This window comes from Vanessa cardui, chromosome 27 (genome assembly GCF_905220365.1).
Source record: "Vanessa cardui chromosome 27, ilVanCard2.1, whole genome shotgun sequence".
NCBI classification, from domain to species: domain Eukaryota; kingdom Metazoa; phylum Arthropoda; class Insecta; order Lepidoptera; family Nymphalidae; genus Vanessa; species Vanessa cardui.
In genome coordinates this window covers 2,611,036-2,637,892 of record NC_061149.1, presented here as the reverse complement: position 1 = coordinate 2,637,892, position 26,857 = coordinate 2,611,036, and the positions used below count along the sequence as shown (strand labels likewise).

Below are 26,857 nucleotides of genomic sequence, written 5' to 3'. Positions count from 1 at the left end.
TATCGGATGTAAAAACTTATAAAAAAGTAAATAAAGACCCCACTAATAACATTCTTAAAAAGACATCCGCATTAATATCAAAACACCAAGAGAAACTAAATCTGGATAAAAAATCACTCGTGCCTACATGTGCAAAGCCTCCAAAACTGTATGGGTTACCTAAGATCCATAAAACTGGTGCTCCGCTGCGTCCTATTGTAAGCCAAATCGATACACCAACATATAGATTGGCTCAACACATAGCAAGGACATTATCACCCCTCCGAGGACACACTGCGGCGTATGTCAAGGATTCTTACCAGTTTGTTGGTGAAATCAAAGACCTTAAATTAACCAACAACGAGACAATGGTTAGTTTTGATGTCCAGTCATTGTTTACCTGCTTACCCATACAAGACTGCATCGAAATTGTCAAGAGGAAGCTACAGACACACAACATGCCTATTGAATATGCAGAGCTGTTACATCACTGCCTCACATCTGGTTATTTATTGTGGAATGATGAATTCTATGTACAAGTTGACGGGGTAGCCATGGGTTCTCCAGTATCCCCCGTGGTCGCCGATTTGTTCATGGAAGACCTGGAGGAGAGGGCTCTTCGCTCCGGACCTATAACACCTAGGTTTTACAAACGGTACGTAGATGACACTTTCACAATATTACCTAGTGATCTGACATCTGCATTTTTAGTACATCTTAATTCTATAAACAAAAACATTCAATTTACTATGGAATTAGAGGCAAATAATTCTTTAGCTTTCCTTGACATCCTTATTATCAAGAATCCTGACAATACATTAAGTCACACAGTTTATAGGAAACCCACACACACCAACAAATACCTCAATGGTGACTCGCACCACCACCCTAGCCAGTTAGCTACCGTTGGCAAATCTTTGTTTCAGAGAGCCCACCATCTCTGCGATGCTGAACACCTAGAGGACGAGCTACGTCAGGTCAAGCTTGCACTCCACCAGAACAAGCTGCCCGTGCCTCGCCAGCATCGCAGAAGCCGTATCAAGCCACCCACAGTTGAGCGACAACCTGCATTTCTACCATATGTGAAGGGAGTTACAGACAGGATTGGCAACATCTTGAAGCGAGCTTCAATTAAAACCGTGTACAAGCCTCATAAGAAAGTGAGCCAGTTCTTGAGACCTATCAAGAGTAATATTCCCTTACAAACTGCAGGAGTATATAAACTCGAATGTGAGTGTGGTTTATCTTACATAGGCCAAACAAAGAGAAGTATCGGTACCAGGGTCAAGGAACATATAGGAGATGTCAAAAATAGGCGTTCTTCTAAGTCTGCAGTCTGTGAACATGCTCTGGATAAACCTAACCATTTTATCCGATTTGATAAACCACAGATCCTCGCTAGAGAACACAGATTCATTCCTAGAATGATACGCGAGGCTATTGAAATTCAAAAACATCCGAACTTCAATAGAGAAGATGGTTGGAGACTTTCTAACACCTGGGATCCACTTATTAAAAATTTGAAATCCCAAATCCAACAGACTGCAAGACCTAAAGATACAGTTAGTGCCTTCTGCGTGCAACCGGAACGTTACTCAAAATATCAATTGAGAAATCGTTGGCGGTAGTTGTTAATAATATTTCCTTTGTTCTTCAAATAGACGAATGTCATCTTAGTCTACCCGTGACCACGAACACTGCAAAGTGCTCGAAACGTCGGGATGTTTAAAAATAATTAATATACGCGATTCATCCGTTATAATTAGTTTTATTTAAACATTATTAAATTGATATGATAAACGTATCAAAATGTCGTAGCACTTGTCAACTTTTCACGAGTGATTTACGAAGTGAATTCTTTCAGAATCGCACTGCTAAATTAAAAAAAAAAAGATAAAATAAACAATCTCGTATTACGTCACAATAATAATAATACGAACCAGATATTCACACGGCATTCTATTTCTCAGATCGTTAAAATGTCACAAGCAACGTTTTGATACAGGCAGGTACTTAATTCGTAATGTCAAGTTGACATTTCAAATAATACGAATTAAACACGAAAGCATAATTAATAAAACACAACAAAAGCGGAAGCATGCGAGACCTTGGTTTGTATAATTAAAAAAAAAAAGAAAAAATAGTTCGCCGTATTTTATCGATCGATGATAAAAACATAGCAAACTATTTTTACTCGAGCACTAAGGAAGTAGATTTTGTCATTATGAGTTGTTTTTTCATTGGTAATATCGAATGCCACAAGTCATGAACTTAATATAGGTAATAAATAACTATATCAAGGTGAGGTAGAGCTTTTCTCGGAAGCGAACTTTTGAAAGCACAACATTGTTATTATCAATAACACTGTCATAACAAAATGTACTTTTATAAGTATATAAATTGATATTATCTATTAATTAAATTTTATGAGTAGGTATGTTTGTTAATCTTAGAAATCAATTTTAAAGATACTTTCAACCGATTGATTCCTTCGTCATTAATTTCCACAGATTAAAAAAATAATTCACTTGCCAATGACATGGCTGGAATGAACTATCAGTTTTAGACCTTATTATTAATTACTTGTACTATTATTATAAAGATATTATATATGTAGAGTTAAAAGGCTTCCAAGGCTGTAACCAATTATTCTTAAATTAAAGTCAGTTGATTAATACAAATAATGGTTGCTCATTAATATTCCACTGCTGGGATTAGACCTCTACGTTTGAGGAGAAGGTTTTAGGGCTTAGTCATCCACTTTGTTTTTAACGCGGATTGTTTGGTATATTTAGCAGATGCATCTTTTCTATTTTTTTTGACACCGTGATTGGATATGCTCCTAACCTTCTCGTCAATGGAAGAGGATGTACTAGCCCAGCTGTGGGAAATTTACAGGCTGTTTATATAATGTAAAGCGTTGTCTCGCTATCTAGGCTATAGTTTTTACTTATATCCATTTCATTATATTTCTAACACAGACTTTTTTTTTTATTTTCAACTAGGAGGGGATATAGGGAGCGGCTTACTCCCTCCTAAATAACAACAATAACAACGTCATCAATCAAACAATTAAAAACAAAAGCGAACGCTTTGAATTCCGCACTACATGTTAATACGAAAAAAAAACATTGATAAATTGTTTTAAACATTCTGACGTAACATTAGTGTACACGGACATCGTTATAATTATAACGCACGTTGTGTAATCGTAATGATCGTATAGTTTCGCCTACGTTATAACGTTTTTTTAAATATATTGTAATTATATTTCGTAAGTAATTTTTAGAAGCGACCATCATGATATTTTGTTTGTTTATAAATGATATTTCCACCAAACCTCTTGGAGATTTTCTGCCTCGCACAACCACTTTGTGGAACCAGCTTTCGCCGACGGTCTTTCCGACCCGATACGACATGGGAACCTTCAAGAAAAGAGCGTACACCTTTCTTAAAGGCCGGCAACGCACCTGCAAGCCCCCTGGTGTTGCAGATGTCCATGTGCGGTGGTATTCACTTTCCATCAGGTGTGCCTCCTGCTCGTTTGCCACCTATCACATAAAAAAACCCGCGTCGGAACGGCGTGGTGGAATATGTTCCGAACCTTCTCCTCAAAGGGAGAGGAGACCATATCCCAGCTGTGGGAAATTTACAGGCTATTGTTGTTGTATATCTGAGATATCAAAAAGGACTGAGGGTACCTCACAATCCACCCCAAATGCTGACAGACACTATATGTATTATCTATTAAAATATTATAAGTATGAAAGTAACTCTGTCCAAACTGCTGAACCGAATTTGATACAATTTGGTGTAACGCAAAATTGAACTCCAAGAAATGGCATAGGCTACTTTCTGGCCTAACGCATGATAACCAACACTTTAAAACGCAAGCGAAGACGTAGGCAATAACTAGTTTCTCATACATTAAAATCCTACTACAATACTTTTCACTTCACGCGTCGTTAATGAAACCGAGTGAAATTCTTAAAACACCATCAATTATTATCACATTACATAACACTCTACACAACGCAATGTTTGAAGAGTCACACGCAATTTTCTTTAAAACCTTGTTCAAAATAGATTCCAAAATAACATATTTTCAATTTTTGTCTGTCCGTCTGTTTGTTCTGACAGAGACAGATAACTCTGGAACGGTTGGACTGATTTTAACGGGTCGTCACTGGCAGATAATTGATGTAATAAGGAGTAACATAGGACTCAATAATTACTTTTTTGTTAATTAAAGTTGCAGTAACAGCTACTTTAAAAAAAGCCTTCTAATATTTGACCAAGTGGTTCAATCTTTAACCACTGTGTTTGTAATTAATCTCGTGCTGTAAATTGAGTCAACACATCGTGAGGAAACCTGCATGCGATGTGAAGTTGGACCAACTATGAAGTCATATATCAGGGTGCTAAAGATTCCGATGACTGTCAAATCGGAGACCATCAGCGAGGCACACTAATAAAAGATTTCTTACAAAACATTACTGAAAGAAGAGGAAGAAAGATAGCCTGAATACTGTACTATAGCGAAAGGTATAGGCCCAAGTATTTCCTTCAAAAATAGACACATTGAGCCAAGTATCAAAAACAGATAGTTATAGTACGACACAACTTAGATGCTGCATCAGCAAATTCAATAAAACCGATTACTGCCGATTTATACAACCAATAGAAATAGCTTCTCGTGAAATCGACGCGTATTCATATGATATTACGTTTGTGTAAAGATCGTATTAACATAAGAAATAAATATTGGTAATTTGGGATAGCGTACTTAATTCGGATTTATTTTTCTTATGGAATACGTTGGCGGACGAGCATATGGGCCACCTGATGGTAAGTGGTCGCCATCACCCATAGACAATGACACTGTAAGAAATATTAACTATTCCTCGTCAATGCGCCACCAACCTTGGGAACTAAGATGCTATGTCCCTTGTGCCTGTAGTCACCGGATTACATATTTTACTGAGTACTGTTGTTTAGCGGTAGAATATCTGATGAGTGGTTGATACCTACCCAGGCGGGCTTGTACAAAGCCCTACCACTAAGACGTGATCGGTTATACGAATTTTGCCGATGCTACATCTAAGTTGTGTCGTACTTTACTTATTTTTACTTCAAACCTGAACACATCAATACGTATCATGTTTGTCGGTAAATTATATGATAAGCAGGTGGTGGCAAGAACCAAGACATGTGTGGTACTGAATATACGTAGGTATGACTTATACCTACGTATATTCAGTACCTTGAGATACAACGCAGTAGCCGAAATACGATCAGGTTGTGTATGTTAAAAGTAATTAATTTTATTACCTTATAGCGTTATATGTTGCCGGAAGTATCGAGTCAATGTATGCTCGAATTATGTATAAACCAGACTCCAAAGTGCGTATTTAGTATGATCTATGCTAATATGATGTTGAATTTTATTTTATTGCCAGCGACCGGCCCGGCATCGCACGGTTCCAATGCTATCACTGTATACTATAGAATGTCTTACAATGTTCAGGGTTTTTCAGTCATTCTTAACTATGTTATCCATGTATTATATACAAAAACCTTCCTCTCGGATCACTCTATCTAATAAAAAAAACACATCAAAATCCGTTGCGTAATTTTAGAGATCTAAGCATACATTTAATTTTACTATATTTTTATAGGTTATTCTACCGCCAAATAACAGTACTCAGTATTGCTGTGTTCCGGTTTGAAGGGCGAGTGAGTCAGTGTGACTACAGGCACAGGGGACATAACATCTTAGTTCCCAAGGTTGGTGGCACGTAAGGAATAGTTAATATTTCTTACAGCGTCAGCGTCCAAGGATGACAAAAAAAATACATAGGGACAGACAGCGGTAAGCGACTTTGCTTTATACTATATAATGATAATGATGATATATAATATAATTCTGTATTAACGTTTAAACCATACACAGTGCAGTGCACTCGGTAGGTCTATGTTTACGGCAATTACGTTTCCAACGGACGATCAATCATATAGCGTGTTATTATTTGTATAACATATATTGCGACTTCGATGTCCGGCTGAAGTAGGGTTCACATTATTCAATTCGAACCGGGACACATTTAAATATGAGACAACATTACATACAGTACTCTGATCCTAATGTAAGTATAGTAAGACACAAATGAGATGTAGCATCGGAAAATGTAATGGAATGAAAATAAAACCGATTACTGCCGATTTACACAACCAATAGAAATAGCTCCCTATCGCGCCATTCGACGCTATTCGTCGATATAGATTCAAGAGTCAGAGAAAGCAACTGCATGTAAATCGACGCGTCAAATTGACGAATACAATAGGTCATATGATATTACAAGTTATTACGTTTGTGCAAAGATGATATTCGCGTGAGTAGAGAATAATAGTCCAACAGTAGACGCGAGCCTCTCTATGATCAATACAACTAGACGTGTTCATTTTTAAAGACTTTCCCCTTCTGTAATTAAATAAATAAATATTAGACAACAACACATAAATTGATCTGATCCCAATGTAAGTAGATAAAGCACTTGTGTTTTTGGAAAATCAGAAGTAACGACGGTGCTACGAATACTCAGACCCAAGACAATACAGAAAACTAATGAACTTTATCTCAATAATAGTCCAACAGTAGTAGATGCGAGCCTCTCTATGATCAATACAACTAGACGTGTTCAATTTTAAAGACTTTCCCCTTCTGTAATTAAATAAATAAATATTGGAAAACCAGAAGTAAAGACGGTACCACAAACAGCTAGAACCAAGACTATATAGAAAACTAATCAACTATTTACATCGTTTCGACCGGGAATTGAATCCAGGACCTCCGAGTGGCGTACCCATGAAACCACACGGAGTACATACTACTCGACCATGGAGGTAGTCATTTATAGAAGACAATATGATTTTACTGCAAAATCATAAATCAGTTCGAACTGTACAATTTAAATTAGTAATTCAATGTCATGCGTTTCTAAAGTTTGTATATTATGTTATATAAAATGTAGGGACATAGACACGTCTTAGGAAAACTAGTCTCTTAAAAAATCCCGTAATTTTGTGTATATATATGATAAAATATAAGATACTGAAACAATATTAATTCAAAAATAATATTTGAAATGTATTCCGTATCGTTTACAATAATTATGTACATATATATACTATGTATTATATCGTATGATGGTCGGATGGGTAGACCTGGAAAAGTATCTACAGAATTAATGTACAATATAATATATGTATTCTTAATGTTGATTTCTAATTTTATGGTATTTCTTATTGGTTTTATTAATCATTATTATATAAAAGTTTGAAAATGTATTATAATTCTTAGCTTTAATTTATGTTTTAATACATATTCAAAATAGATTTTCCTTCCAAAATATATCAACACACATTACACAAAATGATACATATATAATTACATCGAAATAATGTTTCTAAGAACTATTCAAATAAATAAATGCAATTTCTATTAAGTATAAATTGCATATTTACTTTTTATGACTATAATGTGTGTACCGTATGCGAAGATTGAAGCTATTGGTGTCAATACTTCTGTAGCAATATATAATAATACCTTTTTAATTCACATGTATTTTTTGCTGGACGGGTAATCTACAGAACTAATGTTGCAATACTTTTATTTTTGATAAGGCTTTTTTTTATAAATTACAATTTATATTATATTATTTCAGGCTGCTGTTGTTATTTATTTGAGATATCGAAAAGGACTGAGGATACCTCACATTCGACCCCAAATAGGTACTGACAGACACTATAAGTATTGTGTATTCTAATATTATAAATGTGAAAGTAACTCTGTCTTTCTGTCACCAAACAGCAGAACGAACTTGATGAAATTTGGTATAAGGCAAACTTAAACTCCAAAAAAGGACATAGGCTACTTTCTTGCCTAACAAGTGATAACCAACACCCTAAAACAGGAGCGAAGCCGCAGGCGATAACTAGTTTCTCATATATTAAAATCCTACACTTTAGTAGGTAACTTTTCACTTCACGCGTCGTTAATAAAACCGAGTGAAATTCTTAAAACACCATCAATTATTATCACATTAAGCTTGATTTTTTTAAAGATATACTTTTCTAATAACACTCTACACAACGCAATGTTTGAAGAGTCACACGCGATTCTTCTTTGAATCCTTGTTCAAAATAGATTCCAAAATAACATATTTTCAATTTTTGTCTGTCCGTCTGTCTGTTCGATCTGACAGAGTTATATGACTTTGGAAAAGCTGGACTGATTTTAACGGGTCGTCACTGCCAGATAGTTGATGTAATAAGGAGTATCATAGGACTCAATAGTTACTTTTTTGTTTATTAAAAGTTTCAGTCCAATGTTTGACCAAATGGTTCAATTTTTAACCACTGTGTTTGTAATTAATCTCGTGCTCTTAATTGAATCAAAACATCGTGAGGAAACCTGCATGCGATGTGAAATTGGACCAACTATGAAGTCATATATCAGGGTGTTAAAGATTCCGATGACTGTCAAATCGGAGACCATCAGCGAGGCACACTAATAAAAGGTTTCTTACAAAACATTACTGAAAGAAGAGGAAGAAAGATAGCCTGAATACTGTACTATAGCGAAAGGTATAGGCCCAAGTATTTCCTTCAAAAATAGACACATTGAGCCAAGTATCAAAAACAGATAGTTATAGTACGACACAACTTAGATGCTGCATCGGCAAATTCAATAAAACCGATTACTGCCGATTTATACAACCAATAGAAATAGCTTCTCGTGAAATCGACGCGTATTCATATGATATTACGTTTGTGTAAAGATCGTATTAACATAAGAAATAAATATTGGTAATTTGGGATAGCGTACTTAATGCGGATATTTTTTTCTTATGGAATAGGTTGGCGGACGAGCATATGGGCCACCTGATGGCAAGTGGTCGCTATCACTCATAGACAATGACGCTGTAAGAAATATTAACTATTCCTTACATCGTCAATGCGCCAACCATGGGAACTAAGATGCTATGTCCCTTGTGCCTGTAGTTACACTGGCTCACTTACCCTTCAAACCGGAATACAACAATACTGCGTACTGTTGTTTAGCGGTAGAATATCTGATGAGTGGTTGATACCTACCCAGGCGGGCTTGTACAAAGCCCTACCACTAAGACGTGATCGGTTATACGAATTTTGCCGATGCTACATCTATGTTGTGTAGTACTTTACTTATTTTTACTTCAAACCTGAACACATCAATACGTATCATGTTTGTCGGTAAATTATATGATAAGCAGGTGGTGGCAAGAACCAAGACATGTGTGGTACCGAATATACGTAGGTATAAGTCCTTGAGATACAACGCAGTAGCCGAAATACGATCAGGGTGCCTCGTGTTTGTTAAAAGTAATTAATTTTATTTTATTACCATATAGCGTTATATGTTGCCGGAAGTATCGAGTCAATGTATGTTCGAATTATGTATAAAACAGACTCCAAAGTGCGTATTTAGTATGATCATTGCTGATATGATATTGAATTTTATTTTATTACCAGCGACCGGCCCGGCATTGCACGGTTCCAGTACTGTCACAAAATATACTATAGAATGTTTAACAATGTTCACAGTTTTTCAGTCATTCTCAACTATCTTATCCATGTATTATATACAAAAACCTTCCTCTCGAATCACTATCTATTAAAAAAATCGCATCAAAATCCGTTGCGAAATTTTAGAGATGTAAGCATACATTTAATTTTACTTGGGGGTAGGGCTTTGTGCAAGCCCGTCTGGGTAGGTACCACCCACTCATCAGTTATTCTACCGCCAAATAACAGTACTCAGTATTGCTGTGTTCCGGTTTGAAGGTTGAGTGAGCCAGTGTAACTACAGGCACAGGGGACATAACATCTTAGTTCCCAAGGTTGGTGGCACGTAAGGAATAGTTAATATTTCTTACAGCGTCATTGTCCATGGGTGATAAAAAAAATACATAGAGACAGACAGCGGTAAGCGACTTTGTTTTATACTATTTAATGATAATGATGATATATAATATAATTCTGTATTAACGTTTAAACCATACGCAGTGCGGTGCACTCGGTAGGTCTATGTTTACGGTAATTACGTTTCAAACAGCCGATCAATCATATAGCGTGTTATTATTTGTATAACATATATTGCGACTTCGATGTCCGGCTGAAGTAGGGTTCACATTATTCAATGCGAACCGGGACACATTTAAATAAATATTGGACAACATCACATACATTACTCTGATCCCAATGTAAGTAGATATAGCACTTGTGTTATGGAAAATCAGAAGTAACGACGGTACCACGAATACCCAGACCCAAGACAATATAGAAAACTAATGAACTTTTTCTCAATAATAGTCCAACAGTAGATGCGAGCCTCTCTATGATCAATACAACTAGACGTGTTCATATTTAAAAACTTTCCCCTTCTGTTATTAAATAAATAAATATTGGAAAATCAGAAGTAAAGACGGTACCACAAACAGCTAGAACCAAGACTATATAGAAAACTAATGAACTATTTACATCGTTTCGACTGGGAATTGAATCCAGGACCTCCTAGTGGCGTACCCATGAAAACACAAGGAGTACACACTACTCGACCATGGAGGTCGTCATTTATAGAAGACAATATGATTTTATTTCAAAATCATAAATCAGTTCGAACTGTACAATTTAAATTAGTAATTCAATGTCAACAACAACAACAGCAGCCTGTAAATTCCCACTGCTGGACTAAAGGCCTCCTCTCCCTTAGAGGAGAAGGTTTGGAACATATTCCACCACGCTGTTCCAATGCGGGTTGGTGGAATACACATGTGGCAGAATTTCTATGAAATTCGTCACATGCAGGTTTCCTCACGATGTTTTCCTTCACCGCCGAGCACGAGATGAATTATAAAGACAAATTAAGCACATGAATCAGCGGTGCTTGCCTGGGCTTGAACCCACAATCATCGGTTAAGATGCAAGCGTTCTAACCACTGGGCCATCTCGACTTCAATGTCATGCGTTTTTAAAGTTTGTATATTATGTTATATAAAATGGGACTAGACGTCTTAGGAAAACTAGTTTCTTAAAAAAATCCCGACATTTTGTGTATATATATATATATATATATATATATATGCGATAAAATATAAGATACTGAAACAATATTAATTCAAAAATAATATTTGAAATGTATCCCTATCGTCCATTCGTTTACAATAATTATGTACATACATATACTATGTATTATATCGTATGATGGTCGGATGGGTAGACCTGGAAAAGTCTCTACAGAATTAATGTACAATATATATGTATTATTAATGTTGATTTCTAATTTTATGGTATATCTTATTGGTTTTATAAATCATTATTATATAAAACGACGACCTCCATGGTCGAGTGGTGTGTACACCGGTTTTCATGGGTACGACGCCACTCTGAGGTCCCGGGTTCGATTCCCGGCCGAGTCGATGTAGATTACCATTAGTTTTCTATGTTGTCTTGGGTCTGGGTGTTTGTGGTACCGTCGTTACTTCTGATTTCCGTAACACAAGTGCTTCAGCTACTTACATTGGGATCAGAGTAATGTATGTGATGTTGTCTCTCATTGTCTCTCTCATAAAAGTTTGAGAATGTATTATAATTCTTAGCTTTAATTTATGTTTTAATACATATTCAAAATAGATTTTCCTTCCAAAATATATCAACACACATTACACAAAGTGATACATATATAATTAAATCGAAATAATGTTTATAAGAACTATTCATATAAATAAATGCAATTTCTATTAAGTATAAATTGCATATACACTTTATATGACTCTAATGAGTGTACCGTATGCGAAGATTGAAGCTATTGGTGTCAATACTTCTGTAGCAATATATAATAATACCTTTTTAATTCACATGTATTTTTTGCTCGGCGGGTAATCTACAGAACTAATGTTGCAATACTTTTATTTTTGATAAGGCTTTTTTTTATAAATTATAATTTATATTATATTATTTCCTTTATTCATAAAATGCACGCGTGCGAATCCGGAGCGCTTACCTAGTCAATGATAATTAGCATCAATCAATGTAAACAAAATCTCGACATCGGAAACGATTTGCTTAAATAAAAAAAAAACCTGAAATCATTATTTATAAATAGCAAAACGCAAGCAATAAATATTGCTATAATTTTTAATCAGGCTGTGTCATGTTAAACTACAAACGATATGCATTTAAAAAAATTTGACTATAAGTTAAAGCTGTTATTAATTGGTGTAAAATAGTAACTTTTGAAGCTTATTGCTTGATTCTTTCCAGTAGTATCCACATTATGAGCTAGTGTCAGCTTTGTATTTAGTTTTAGATGAAATTAGGCGTTGAAACAGTTGCTATTGATAAAATATATCAATTTCGCGCGGATAAAGCCGTAGGTTTTTGTAGTTCAAATAAAAAGCAGTTTACATATAGGATGGGTATCGATCAGCTGATGAAATTAGCGTAAACATTCACCCTAAGAAATATAAACTACGTATCAAACCAAAGCATTGCAAATCATGGGATTTGATACGTTTCAAAATCATAATATATTTAATACTAGCGACCCGCCCCGTCTTACAGATGCATTAGTGATTCTAAATATACTAAAGAATTTGTTTATTTACGACATCAGATTACTAACTTCCAAAATTATCAGTTTTTGTCCATGTATTTATATACAAAAACCTTCCTTTCGAATCACTCTATCTATTAAAAAAAAACCGCATCACAATTCGTTGCGTAGTTTTAAAGATTTAAGCATACATAGGGACATAAGGACAGAGAACGCGACGTTGTTTTATACCATGTAGTTATATGTATTTTACGGATGAGAGATCAAGCATACAATATGAACCTCCTAACGGAACAGCTATGTTGATTAAGACTATCCATTGACATCTGGAATACCAGAGTGCTTGCAGGTGCATTACCGATTATTTAGGAATGTAGATTTATCCGAATAGGCCCTTACAAGTACTTTTTAGGAAAAATTTTACAAGGTTAAATTCAACGAAAAACTCTGACAAGTTGCAATTGTACATTCGAACGAGACACAGCCTCAAACTCGTACAAAAAGTAATTACTTAGTTTTGCCTGTTATAAGATATAGATAAATATATCTGGTTTGCGAATAACTGTAATCACTCATATTAAACAGCCTGAAAATTTCACACTGCTGGGCTAAGGCCTCCTCTCTTTTGAGGAGAAGGGAGCATATTCCACCACGCTGTTCCAATGCGGGTTGGAATTCACTTGTGGCAGAATTTCTATGAAATTATACACACGCAGGTTTCCTCACGATGTTTTCCTTCACCGGCGAGTACGAGATGAATTATAAACTCAAATTAAGCACACATAAATATTCAGTGATAGGCCTGGTTTCAACCTGCAATCATCGGTTAAGATGCACGCGTTCTAACCACTGGGCCATCTAGGTCGCGCTATCGTTTTGTTTTTCGACTGGCTAAAAGTTAATATTGAATAGTACATTAATGTAACAATAATTATTTACACTGAGAACCCATCTCTATCTCTCCCTTTTTATCACAATCGATTTGGCATTCGAAAGAAGAAGACAGCATTATTTAACGAATTACTCTTTAAACTACATTTAAATGTAAAATCGTAAATGTTCGCAAGAGGTCATTTCCGACGATTTCCATCACAGCAGATGGTTGCTACGTCACGGCGCATTCGACGCACGGTCAACGACCGCAATGGGGTCAAGTTCGTACAAAAGTGAATCTGATACACTTCCGAGATGTGTACATATATAATCTTACTTATAATTATGTGTGGATACTTAAATGTGTATCCATAATAATATTATAAATGCGATAGTAATTCTTTCTGTCTGTCTGTCTGGCTTTGAAGTGAAATTTGGTATACAAGTAGTCTAGAGTCCGAGAAAAATAATTCAGTTAATTTGTAAATATATTCATATTCTACGGGAGCAAAGCTGCGGGTAACAGCTAGTTTTATATATGTTCCGTACGAACTTTTTTGTTATCTGTAGGTATTTTCATAGAATATGTATAAAACATTTCGTATGTATAAAAGCTTAGACTTAAAAGCGATACAATCTTTTTCATAATATAAGAATTATTGGAATTATTGGCAATGATCGTAAATATAACAGTCGACCAGAATCAGGAAGTTTGGAGGTTGACATTCTCGTGCCTCGAAACTCATGAAATCGTTGGTCTCGAGCGTGAACTGTCTACGGTCGCTTCTGATCAGCGTCATTTTGTAAATTGACGCACTAAGTATAGTACGACACGACTCAGATGTCGCATCGGCAAAATTCGTAAAACCGATCACATCCGAATTGAGTACGCTATGCCAAATTATCAATATTTATTTATAATGCGAATATGATCTTTGCACAAACGTAATAACTTGTAATATCACATGACCTAATATATTCGGCAATTTGACACGGCGATTCACGTGCACTTGCTTTCTCTGACGCGAGAATCTATAGCGACGAATAGCGTCGAATGGCGCGATAGTGAGCTATTTCTATTGGTTATGTAAATCGGCAGTAATCGGTTTTATTTTTATTCCATTGCATTTTCCGATGCTACATCTAATTTGTGTCGTACTATTTTTTTAAAAACGTTTGTTTAAAACGTTTGTTACTTGCTCACGACGAATAAATATTAAAAACGAACCATCAAATCTAAACTCAAAGTATATATAGATAGTAAGTAGTAAGTAACATCCTGTAAATATCCCACAGCTGGGATAAGGCCTCCTCTTCCATTAAGGAGAGGGTTTGGAACATATTCCACCATGTTGTTCCAATGCGGGTTAGTAGAATACACATGTGGCAGAATTTCTAAGAAATTAGACAAATGTAGGTTTCCTCACGATGTTTTCCTTCACCGCCGAGCTCGAGATGAATTATAAACACAAATTAAGCACATATATATAGTGATGCTTGCCTATGTTTGAACACACAATCATTGGTTAAGATACACACGTTCTAACCACTCGGCCATCTCAGCTGAGCTGAGATTATATAGATAAATAAATCAATCTATAACTGTACTTATAAGTATAACAGTTGTCGAATTATTTCGACGCTTGTATAATTTCAAATATCGAAAATATTTTTTATCATAGTATAAAAAATTGTAACTAAAAAATTTAAAAATGACGCGCTGAGTTTCTTTCGCCATTTATTCTCGAGTCTAATTTCAGAACCTGTATGAAAATAAGCAATCGTGACGCTTCTAAATTAAATAATAATTGTTTTATGAATCAAATTAACAAATACTTAAATAATTACACACTTAAAAAATCGTCATTCTTTACATTACATTTTGAGGTTATTAATTATCGACGGAAATCGAATCCACAATCCTAACCGCAGACCAAGTATATTCACTACCAAACAGTCAACCATATAAATCCACATTCAAATTAATATGTCAATGTTATAATAAAAATATTTAAAAATTTTACCTCCATCTGTGTATGTGTGTGTAAATCGAACTGGGATTCGCAATAATTAAAATGGCGGAGACGACACACTAAACACGTCTTAAGTCTATGCCCATCTCCAGATACTAAACCTTCTACGAGAACAGACACATACATTTAAACATTGCAACAAATCCTTAAGCGCGTACTACACTCTCGCGAATCTTTTTTTTAAACGACGATACATTAACATTACCCGCCAATGATATAAAAACCAAGGCTGTATGTACAGAGACGTTGAGTCAAACAAAATTAAAAAAAAAATTAAATAGAACATTTTTCGAATTTGAATTTAAATACGTTCTTAGCTGTATGTATTTAATCTTATATGTCACATGGTTGGAAACGTAATGGCTGTTCATTCAAAATAAGAATCAAACTAATTTGAAAATAGAACATTATTAATTTTGAAATTTAGTTCCAAAATATTCGAAATCATAAGCGAGCTTATATTTTAAGAAATTAGTATAATCCGAAACTACCAATAATTAAAGTAGGGTTAATTACAAAAGTCCATAAGGGTTATTTTACATTAGACAAATTATTATTATTATCGTACTGTAATTTCCTCATACAAAAAAAGAAATGAAAATACGTAGCGAGAATGTGACAAATATGCTTGGAATCTGGTTGACATTCTCGAAATCTATAACACACAAAAAAAGCTTATACTTTGACATTTAAACGTAAAGCTCGATGTTTAAAAGCTCGTGTTATATTAAAAATCGACAACCGTTGTCCGTCTGTTTGTAAATAATAGATTAAATCACTATTACGTTGTAAATTATTATTATTAATATAAAAGCTGAATCTACGAGAATGTCATTAGGCTTTATATAATCTTCACAATTGTATTTAAAAACTTATACAAGAAAGACATACAAACAAACAATTATTGTTATTTATTAATATAAAGTCTAAATAAATAACTTATCAAATCCTAAAATTAAAATCGGTACATATATAACAAAGTCCTTAACTAAACTACTACGCTGATTCTTACACAGTATTCACTAATGGCCAAATTCACTTGGTGGTAGGGCTTTGTGCTAGCCCGTCTGGGTAGGTACCACCCACTCATCAGTTATTCTACCGCCAAATAACAGTACACAGTATTGTTGTGTTCCGGTTTGAAGGGTGAGTGAGCCAGTGTAACTACAGGCACAAGGGACATAACATCTTAGTTCCCAAATCCCAAGGTTGGTGGCACATTGACGATGTAAGGAATACTTAATATTTCTTACAGCTTCATTGTCTATGGGTGATGGTGACCACTTACCATCAGGTGGCCTATATGCTCGTCCGCCAACCTATATCATAAAAAGAAAAAAAGGGCGGAGTTATTCATGAAACTTTACATATATAATTAACTTGTAGTCACACGCGGTTTCGCTCGCATTTTATCGCTTGTTTGTCATGTTTTAGGCAAGATAGGCAGCCTATGTCCTTTCTCAGAGTTCAAGTTTGCTTCATACCAAATTTCATCAAAATCGATTCAGCGGTTTGGTCGAGGATCACTACAGACAGACAAACAGAGTCACTTTCAAATTTATAATACAATATTTTCAGATTTTGTATAAATTCGCTGAAATATAATAATGATAATTGTAGTTGTCGACAAAAGTTATATCGCCAAATAGAATTGTATATTATGATATAAAGGATTCACCTTATAAAGTCATTTTCAACGTTAATTACACTAGAAGCTATCATATATATCATCAAATCCTTATACAGATTCTAAAGAGAAAACCTTCAAGAATATCATTCTGATTAGATATAGTATATTTGTGTATATATTTTCATTATATATGTATCATAACGTCAGTCAATTTTATAACTATTTATTTCAGTGGCGTATTAACAAATCTAGTGGGCAAGTAGGTAAGGCTGTTCAATTTTTGCTGCCCCTACGTTTTTAGCAATATTTATGATTTGTGTTCTATCGTCCTCATTACATCGGTTTTTTCCCGTTATTAGTATGATTATGTACTAGGTGATATTTCAGTTACTAGATTACTTTTCCAACTCGCTATGTAGTAACGAGTATAAGGATTACGGACGTAATGTGTATACATATAGTTATAAGTTTTTTTTTAATTTCTATAAGATAATAACAAATTTGGGCTAAATTTGCCGCCCCTCTAAATCTGCCCTCCTAGGCCTACTTAGTCTATTGGTAAAGCCGCCACTGATTTATTTTGTTTATAAATACAATTGCGAACATCCAATATTAAACAGTTATTTATGAGTCTATTTGTAATCAAAAACAACAACAACAACAATAAACTACGTATCCTCAATAAGGTTCGAATATCACACTGTTTCACTGCGGGTTTATGTATATATTTATATGTTTCACGTATGTTTATGAAACATATATTATGCACAAAATGTCATCATCGGTAAAGATCCATATCAAATCTTCTGACACAGCTCGAATAATGTTTAAATACATTTAGGTTTATATAAATATAAATACATTATTTATCGAAATTTCAGTAATTTCCTTTAATATTCAAATATACTTATATGATTCATCAATTTAAAATTTCGTCCAATGTCTTTCGGTCAACTAGTATAAATCTGCAAATTAAAAAAAAACAGCAACTAAAACCTTTTTACAAAAAATTATGTCATTAAGATTTTTCTTATGCATAACGAACGTTGTTGACGACGAAATAAAAAATAAACAATTGTATAATTTTCGAAACGAGATTATTTTTACTACAGTAACGTGACTGGATTTAATTTTTTTTATACATTCATTCACATCTTCATTCATTGAATTAACAACATCTTTTTTTTTTAATTAAAACTATGCAAAGAATCGATTATTGTATTTATTTTTTTGAAATTGAGTAATATTATTTAAATAAATAGTTATTAATATATAAATAAAAATGTAATCATGCACAAATCAGTGAACAAAAGCATGTATGTGCCTTGGCGCCACATGAAAACCTCAATCAAATATGGCTGCCATCAGCTGACAAAAAGCGCGCGCTTCCTGCATCCATCCCGCCCTCGGGCGGTGACGTTTTACTTTTTTTTTTACCGTGAAATCCAGTATTCAGCCTGTTCTATATTCTATAGTATAGAAAACGGAATATAAAAACGCTTTGAGCTGTGATGAGAGCAATCAGTAGCTTACGAGACATCACGATGAGAGTTCTGGTTAGTTTTTTCATATAGTTTCTTTGTTTAAGTGATTTTATTTATTATCTGTGAAGTTTGGATATTTTGGTAACTTGTGATTTTGAAAATCGATTTTGGGTTACTAGCTTTAAATTTTGTTATATTTTTATTTTAATATTACTATATATTCGATTTCATTGAATTATTTATTTAACTATATTATATTACGGATTTATTTGTGAAAAAGTAAATATAAATAATATAACCAAAAATCAATAAGATTATTAACTTACTTTATTTTTTAGAATTCTTATGAAGATTTTATTGTATTTATATATTTACTGTAATGTATATAAAATGATTATTTTCTTTTTTAATTAGATTATTTTGATTTTTAATTTCTAATGTCCTTATTAAACTAACTCAAGTATAATAAGATAAGATACGTAAAATATCTCCCATTTTAAATTTTACAAAATAATAATTCATTTTCAAGAATTACTTAATAAACATCAACTCCTTTTTAACAGTAAAGCTCTACATGAAAAAACAAACTAACATAATTACATATATAAGACAACTATTTTGCTTTATACATATTAATAACTATATACTCCGATGATTATTTAAATAGTAATTTGCGAACAGCAAATGTTTCATTCGACATATATCCTTTATAGTTATTAGATAAAGGCTATGTTACCATTGCTTCAATTATAGGTGCATATAATTTCAATAATGTCGTCTGAGAATCAGAATTAGAACGCGTGCATCTTAGCCGATGATTGCGGGTTCAAACCGAGGCAAGCACCACTATATATAGACATATATATATATATATATATATATATATATATGCTTAATTTGTGTTTAAAATTCATCTCGTGCTCGGCGGTGAAGGAAAACATCGTGAGGAAACTTGCATGTGTCTAATTTCATCTAAATTCTGCCACATGTGCATTCCAACAACCCGCATTGGAACAGCGTGGTGGAATATGTTCCAACGACTGTCTTAAATGTAAGAGGAGGCTTTATCCCAGCAGTGGGAAATTTACAGGCTGTTACTTTACTTTACTTTTTTAGACCGACTTATATACAACCCCCCCTAACAATATTATTTCATATGACTAATGACAACTAATCAATATATTAATGTTAGTAATTAGTTTGCCTAGATCGTAATCTATTCTGTCCCAGTAATTAAATTGTTATCATTTATAATTTTCTCGTCGACTCGTGGCTTTGCACACGTTTAGGAGTTCGTAGATACTAGGCGTAAAAATTAGTGTTTGTCCTGCCTTGAAGTGTAAACTTGCTTGAGCAGACAGACAGACTGGGTTACTTATATTATATATAGATATTGTTTTTTTTTTTTATAAAATAGAAGCCAATATTTGTTTCCATTTCTTCCAAATTAACATTGTACAAACTTTTGTCACAGAATTGAGACTTGGCGCCAACGTTTGTTACAATAGGCGTTGGTGACAAGTTGTAACTTTTCCTTACCAAAGTTAACAGCCAGTGTTGTCCCAAGCTTATACGCAAGTTAAGACAACGTATAGACAAGTACTTTTTTAAATAACGATCATTTGCATTGAGAAACAGTTTATTTACTAGGTTTTATTTTTCGAAAATCGATATATTCATTTAAGTACGCTATTTCTCCCTCTTTTCTTTGTTTTTCTTCTTCTTGATTCTTGATTTTCGAACTATAAACAAATAAACTCATCAATTAAATAGCTTAGGTTTAAACATCTGCAGTGTCCTTCTGTTAGAATTCACTTAAAAAACTCACACGCTAATATGCCATTTCGAAACTTGTAACCTATATTTTTTTAAATATCACAATCAATATCACACATTACGTTGTAAAATTTCACTTTCGTGTTCGGCGGTGAGTTATGCTTTCGATCTTACAGAATAGCTATAGAGCTATTCTGTACGACTTTGCTTAGTACCTCTACAATAGTGTAGAGGTACTAAGCAAAGTTATTATTCTATAAAAGCTGTATTATTAAAACCGTGTATATTTATTAAATCGAAATCAAAATCAAAATAAACTTTATTCAAGTAGACTTTTACAAGCACTTTTGAATCGTCATTTTACATTTAAGTGAAGCTACCACCGGTTCGGAAAGTAGATTCTACCGAGAAGAACCTGCAAGAAACTCAGTAAGCACTCTTTTTCAACATATATTAAAGGATCGTTAATACGATACTTAATATTTTATATTGTTCTCGTAAAACGGCTACCAAAGAGTTTTTATATCGAGAGAATTACCAAGAAATCGTTTTATTATATCGATTTGTATGTTTTTTCATGTCGTTAGCATAAAATTAACTTGTAAATACCTACCAGTCAATGGGAAGTGTCCGCCTTTGACTATAAATTGTGATTAACATTTAACAATACACTGTCAATCATGACATATAAATTTATATATCGACCTTGGTTATGTGTTAGTACTATCACCCGCGTGTTAAAGGCAAGGGGGAGGCTCATATGATATATGTATAAAATGTAACCGATATCTTCATTGCTTTTTTCTTATGAAGTTTCATCAAAATCGGTTCAGTGGCTTAACCATGAAATCATAAGTATAGACAGATGCGGTTTCTTAGTATTTACAATATTAGTACAGAAGCAGAGATTAACCGTAATACATACAAAATGCACCTAATCCAAATAGTAAATTCTATATTACTTTAAATCGGAATCAAAACCAAAAGAACGTATGTAATAACTGCAATTATGAAATTCATAATTGTTGTTAAAAGAACGTTGTATCAAAATATTTAAACAACTATTAACGTAAACTATAGTTTCCAAACATAAACTTAATTCAGACTCAATCAAATAAAACTAACTACACAAACATTTTACAAAACTTAAAAGATTAGTACGGAAAAGACACGTCTGTATAGCTCAATAAATAATAGTCCTACACAGTGGCGTAAATAGGGCGGTGCCACCAGTGCCCAGGCACAGGGCGTAGACTCTCGGGGGCGCAAGAATAGACAGGCTGGACTATTGTTTTTTCGTTTTGCTCTTGTTAAGATTCCGCTGAACCCCTAGTATTCGATTCCAATACAAACGTACTTACATGCTAGTTTCATTAAAAACATACATCGTTAATTTTTTTGGTAGAGCACGAGCGTATTTGTGTTCAGTGTTTATCGTTAATGGGCAACGCATTTGCAGTAGTGAACCTGCGTTTAAGTTTTAGTGAGTGAGACGGTAAAATAGGCAAAGGGTCTGCTTAAATATGGCGCAGTTATAGAAGCTCGCACAGGGCGCAGAAAAGGCTATTTACGGCACTGGTCCTACAGATGCCAGCCTCTACTAAATCAACTACATAATATAATCATTTTGATCGTCTTATGTATTTCCTAGTAACTATAAAAGTCATTGCAACTGTTTGCAATTCTTCAAAAAATTCAATGACAATAAATCAAGAAACCTTCATTACGTACTATTGTTGCGCCCGGTTTTGCTCGCTTTGAAATTGATCATTATAATATTACCTGAAATTTCAAACCTTATTTCACCCCCTCAGGGAAAGAATTTCCAAAATTCCTTTCTTAGTGGGTGTCTATTCAATTCAATCCTTCTCTTTAAATTTCAAAGCCCTAACTTTAAGAGATTAGTAAGTAGATTAGTAATAGATAGAAGCGTTACACTTTCATACTATTGTTTTTACATTCGGATGTAAGGTTGTATCCATATTATTTCCAACTTAACAAAAGCCGTTGACGACAAAAGTTCCCAACATACCTTATGACGCAGATAAAACAAATATTAACACACACATGCCTTTATACAGAGATTGTAATCGTGACAAAAAAGATCAAACTTTAAATAAAGAACAAATCATTATTATGATAACTGTATTCGTACAGACGACCTTCATTGCCGCATACCACACATTATACTTGTTAATTACTGAACCAGTTGTCTGTTCTCTGCCTACGCTTCAGAACTTGTAACATGCTTACTTGCACTTATCAACACTTGAATAATTAATACATTCCGATATATGTTACTTGTCTGTATGTATGTATGTTTATTTGTATGCGCTAACACTACCTCGTCTAGTGGCTAGTTTAAAAGCTATAGGTCCCAATCTATATTAATATTATAAATGTGAAAATAATTCTGACGACCTCCGTGGTCGAGTGGTGTGTACGCCACTCCGAGGTTCCGGGTTCGATTTCCGGCCGAGTCGCTGTAGATTATCATTAGTTTTCTACGTTGTCTTGGGTCTGGGTATTTGTGGTACCGTCGTTACTTCTGATTTCCATAACACAAGTGCTTCAGCTACTTACATTGAGATCAGAGTAATGCATGTGATGTTGTCTCATATTTATTTATTAAAAAAAATTCTGTCTGTCTGTCGAATTTGATGAAATTTGGTATGAAGCAAACTTGAACACCAAGAAGAAGGACATAGGCTACATTTTTGCGTAGCACATGTCAACCCTAAAACGCGAAAGAATCCGCGGGCGGCTATTAGTATCATATGTTATGTACCCTCAACGTGATATCCGGCAGGGTCGATTTGTTTCTTTGTAGCCCGAGTGAGCTTACAAAGCCCCCTGGACTATATATATACATATAATCAAAATTGGAGTGTATATTTGTTATTTTAATATAACTGTTTTTTTTTTCACTAAATGTATATATATGTTTGTTGTTGTTGTGTTTCCAAACGCCAATATAACATTCTTGTTTTTAAATTATTTTGTCTTTCTGTTTGTTCCGACTAATCTCTGCAATGGATGAAGCAATTTAAACGGAACTTTCACTGGCTTCAGATGATGTGATACGGAGTAACTTAGGCTACAAAAATAACTTTTTTATTAAATTCAGACTTCCAAGCAGGATATATTAATTTAAATAATTTTATTAACTAACATAACATAACTTTGTATTTTCTAAATGTTGAAAAAGAGTGACTACTGAGTTTCTTGCCGGTTCTTCTCGGCAGAATCTACTTTCCGAACCGGTGGTAGCTTCACTTAATATAGTTTGTTAAATGACGATTCAGAAGTGCGTGTAAAAGCCTACTTTAATAAAGTTTATTTTGATTTAATTAAATTTGAGACGAGATGATTCCCTATTCCTTAAAAGTCTCAGTACCTTTTGTATCTAAACATCAAATCATTGCGACGCAATATGTCAATTTCAATCGGTAAAGCCGATTACCGTTCATACTGAGCACACGAAATTAGATCTTAAGGTGACGAACCTTTTCTTATCCCGACCGTACATATATAAAATACATCCTGCCTGGACGTCAACAAATATAAGCGTCACGCTTTTTAGCATCTAATATATAAAATTGTATTAAATAATATTCCTTCTCTATCGATATATTTTTTATAAAATATTTGAATTTATTAAACGGCAAAGTTAAAATGATCCATGGCTATCGTTAAATTCAGTAAGGTACTATGATAGCTGATAAAGGTGAGGAGAATTCCATCACTAAGTGTTTAGTTTATTTTGCCTTATCAGCGCAGACAAAGTTGGGGTAACAAATGTATAACATCTAACAACGCGCAAAGCTGATCTAACTGGTTTCTAACTGGAACACTTATTTTGTACATTTATTTCCTTAACCTTAAGAAAAATAAAAATTTACATTGCAAATATTTATAAGAATATGTCCTTCTCTTAAATACCTTTTATATATTATATAACATACCTTTAACATAATTATTCATATGTAGAACATTTTCTTAAAGTAAAACGGAATACAGATGAAGGGTAAGAGTACATAAAAAAAAATCTCCAAAAAAAATACGAAGAGCTACTAACCGATTACTACAGTCAAAAAAAAAACTTCTTCTTTATTTACTTCTTTGATAATGGGTACAATTTTCTTCGAGGCATAATACTAAATCGCTTCAAAAAAAAAAAAAACAAAAACGATTTCAAACTTTTGATTTTGGAATCGCTGAACGTTTGACGAAGTGTTTGAGAAATGTTTAAAAATATGTACATTTTATGCTGTAACAACAAATGAGCAACATAATTTAATCTGTTTCATTTAGTCTATGGTTACACTTCCTGTATAACGTAGATTTCTATTTTTTTAAATATAATTGTCCGTCTTCAGCTTTCACAGAAGCACGTTGTTTTCTGAGTTCGTAACTCAGGTTTTTGGATACTAGCAGATACTACTCAGATTTTTGGATACTAGCAAATACTAATTGTTCTACCCCCTTGCAGATTTTGTCCGCCCTCATTGCTTGCGTATCCGGGGCACCATCGCACTTAGCCCCGGTACCACTTGCCGCGGTAGTGGTACCAAACATCGCAGTAGTCCCAACCGTACCACCAGGTGACATTCAGGCTGCAGCCATCAATGCTCAGGTAACTTAAAATATATACAACATACATTTTGACGACATCCATGGTCGAGTAGTGAGTACATCACTTTTTATGAGAACGCTACTCCGAGGTTCCGGATTCGATTCCCGGCTGAGTCGTTGTAGAAAAAGTTCATTGCTTTTTATGTTGTACCGTCGTTACTTCTTATTTTCCATAACACAAGTGCTTTAGCTACTTACATTGGATCAGAGTAATTAATATGACGTTATCCAATATATTTACTCAAAAACGAAACAAATTAAGAGTTTTAGTAAAAACATCGAAATTAAACAAGAATATCCGTTCATTAGGTACAAGCTGAGGACCAGGCGCGCTTCTTCGCCGACCAAGCCAGGGAACAAGCCGAGCAAGCAGTTGAAAATCAAAACGAAGGCGTAGTTGAGGCCAATGATTTGGGTAAGGAAAAATCAGAGGAAGCCTTCTGGGCCGCTGAGGAAAAGAAATGGCAGGCAGTGAGCGAGATGCAAATCGCCGAGGCTAAAATCGACGCTTCAGCTGCTGAGAATGCTGCTGCTCTTGCCAAGAGCTACGCTTTGTCTGGTATCGTTCCCGCTGTGAGTGGATTCCCTGCCGCTGCCCCCGCTGCCTCAGCTGAAGCCTCCGGAGTTACTATTGAATCGGCTGCGAGTGACGAGAAATCCGAAGCCGCTGTCAAAAGCGCGGCCGTAACCGAAGTGAAAGCAGATGAGAAGGAAGCTGTCAAATCAGCTGAAGTCGAAAAACCAGCTGAATCCGAAGCTGAAAAAGCTATCGAAGCAGAGAAGAAACCAGAATCAGGCGCTGAATTCAAATCGGACGCCTTGGAAGCACTCAAAGCCGAGACCGCTGCCCTACAGGCTCAGTTGAAGTCCTCCCTATTCCCAGCACCTGTAGCTATCGCTCCTGGTTTCAACTACCAACCCCTTGTAGCCCCAATTTCCTACCAACCCGCATTCAGAAGTTTTCCCATCAACACCATCCACCCTTACTCCGCCCCAATCTACCCCGTTGGTAACCTGTGGTAATGAATGGGTAGATAACGTCCTATTAATAAAATAAATATTTAAAAATGTTATGCGTTTTTCTACAATCGTAGCTGCGCTTGCGGCTTCAACTCGCATCATCCTTGCATCTTTGCAATTTATTAAAAAAGCAATCGATAAGACATAAATATTGACTATGTAAATTTGAATAAAGAAGTTTTTCAACGGCTAAAAATTATTAAAATAGTCGAAAATAGCTTGGAATTATCATCCTCTTATTTACAATTCTATTCATCATGAAATGTTAATTAATAGTTTACATTAATCGATCAATAAGACAATCAAAATTGTATGAATTCAAAAAAAATACGAGTAAAAAACGATAGGAACCATTCACCTAAAACGAACGCCGTTTTCTTCTATATTAAAATTTGGAATAAAGTTTAAGCAAAACCATTAGCTATACAAATTCCTAGAAAGGATCCTTGGAGATTATTTCTAACGCTTAACGGAAATTTGATAGAAACAAAAAGGAAACTCTTAAACAATTACACGTTAAATACAGTTACTTTAGCTTAAATATGCACAACTTTATAGTTAATAATATTGATATAAATGAGTCATTATACGAATGTAAAATCATAACTACGATTCCTACAATGTTCTAGTTAAATAATCTATAATTGCGATATCAATCAGTATTTAATAGATTGTTTGATAACACGAACACAAATATAGTATACAGACTATAAACAAAAGAGGTTCTTAATATGTTTATTTTTATTGGGAAATAAAAAAGGTAATTACTGAG

At 34.3% G+C, this 26,857-nt stretch overlaps 2 protein-coding genes across 3 annotated transcripts in view; one reads left to right on the top strand and one right to left on the bottom strand.

Moving 5' to 3' along the window:
- LOC124541249 (WD repeat-containing protein 7) overlaps positions 1 to 26,857 on the bottom strand; it is a 172,208-nt gene that overhangs the window by 50,950 nt on the left and 94,401 nt on the right. The gene's annotated exons all lie outside the window — the stretch shown is intronic.
- On the top strand, positions 18,552 to 26,135 carry LOC124541253 (pupal cuticle protein PCP52-like). The gene is made up of 3 exons (XM_047119139.1): positions 18,552 to 18,726; positions 24,923 to 25,066; positions 25,375 to 26,135. The coding sequence occupies exons 1-3, from the start codon at positions 18,682 to 18,684 to the stop codon at positions 26,086 to 26,088; spliced, it is 903 nt and encodes a 300-aa protein (XP_046975095.1). The 5' UTR covers positions 18,552 to 18,681; the 3' UTR covers positions 26,089 to 26,135.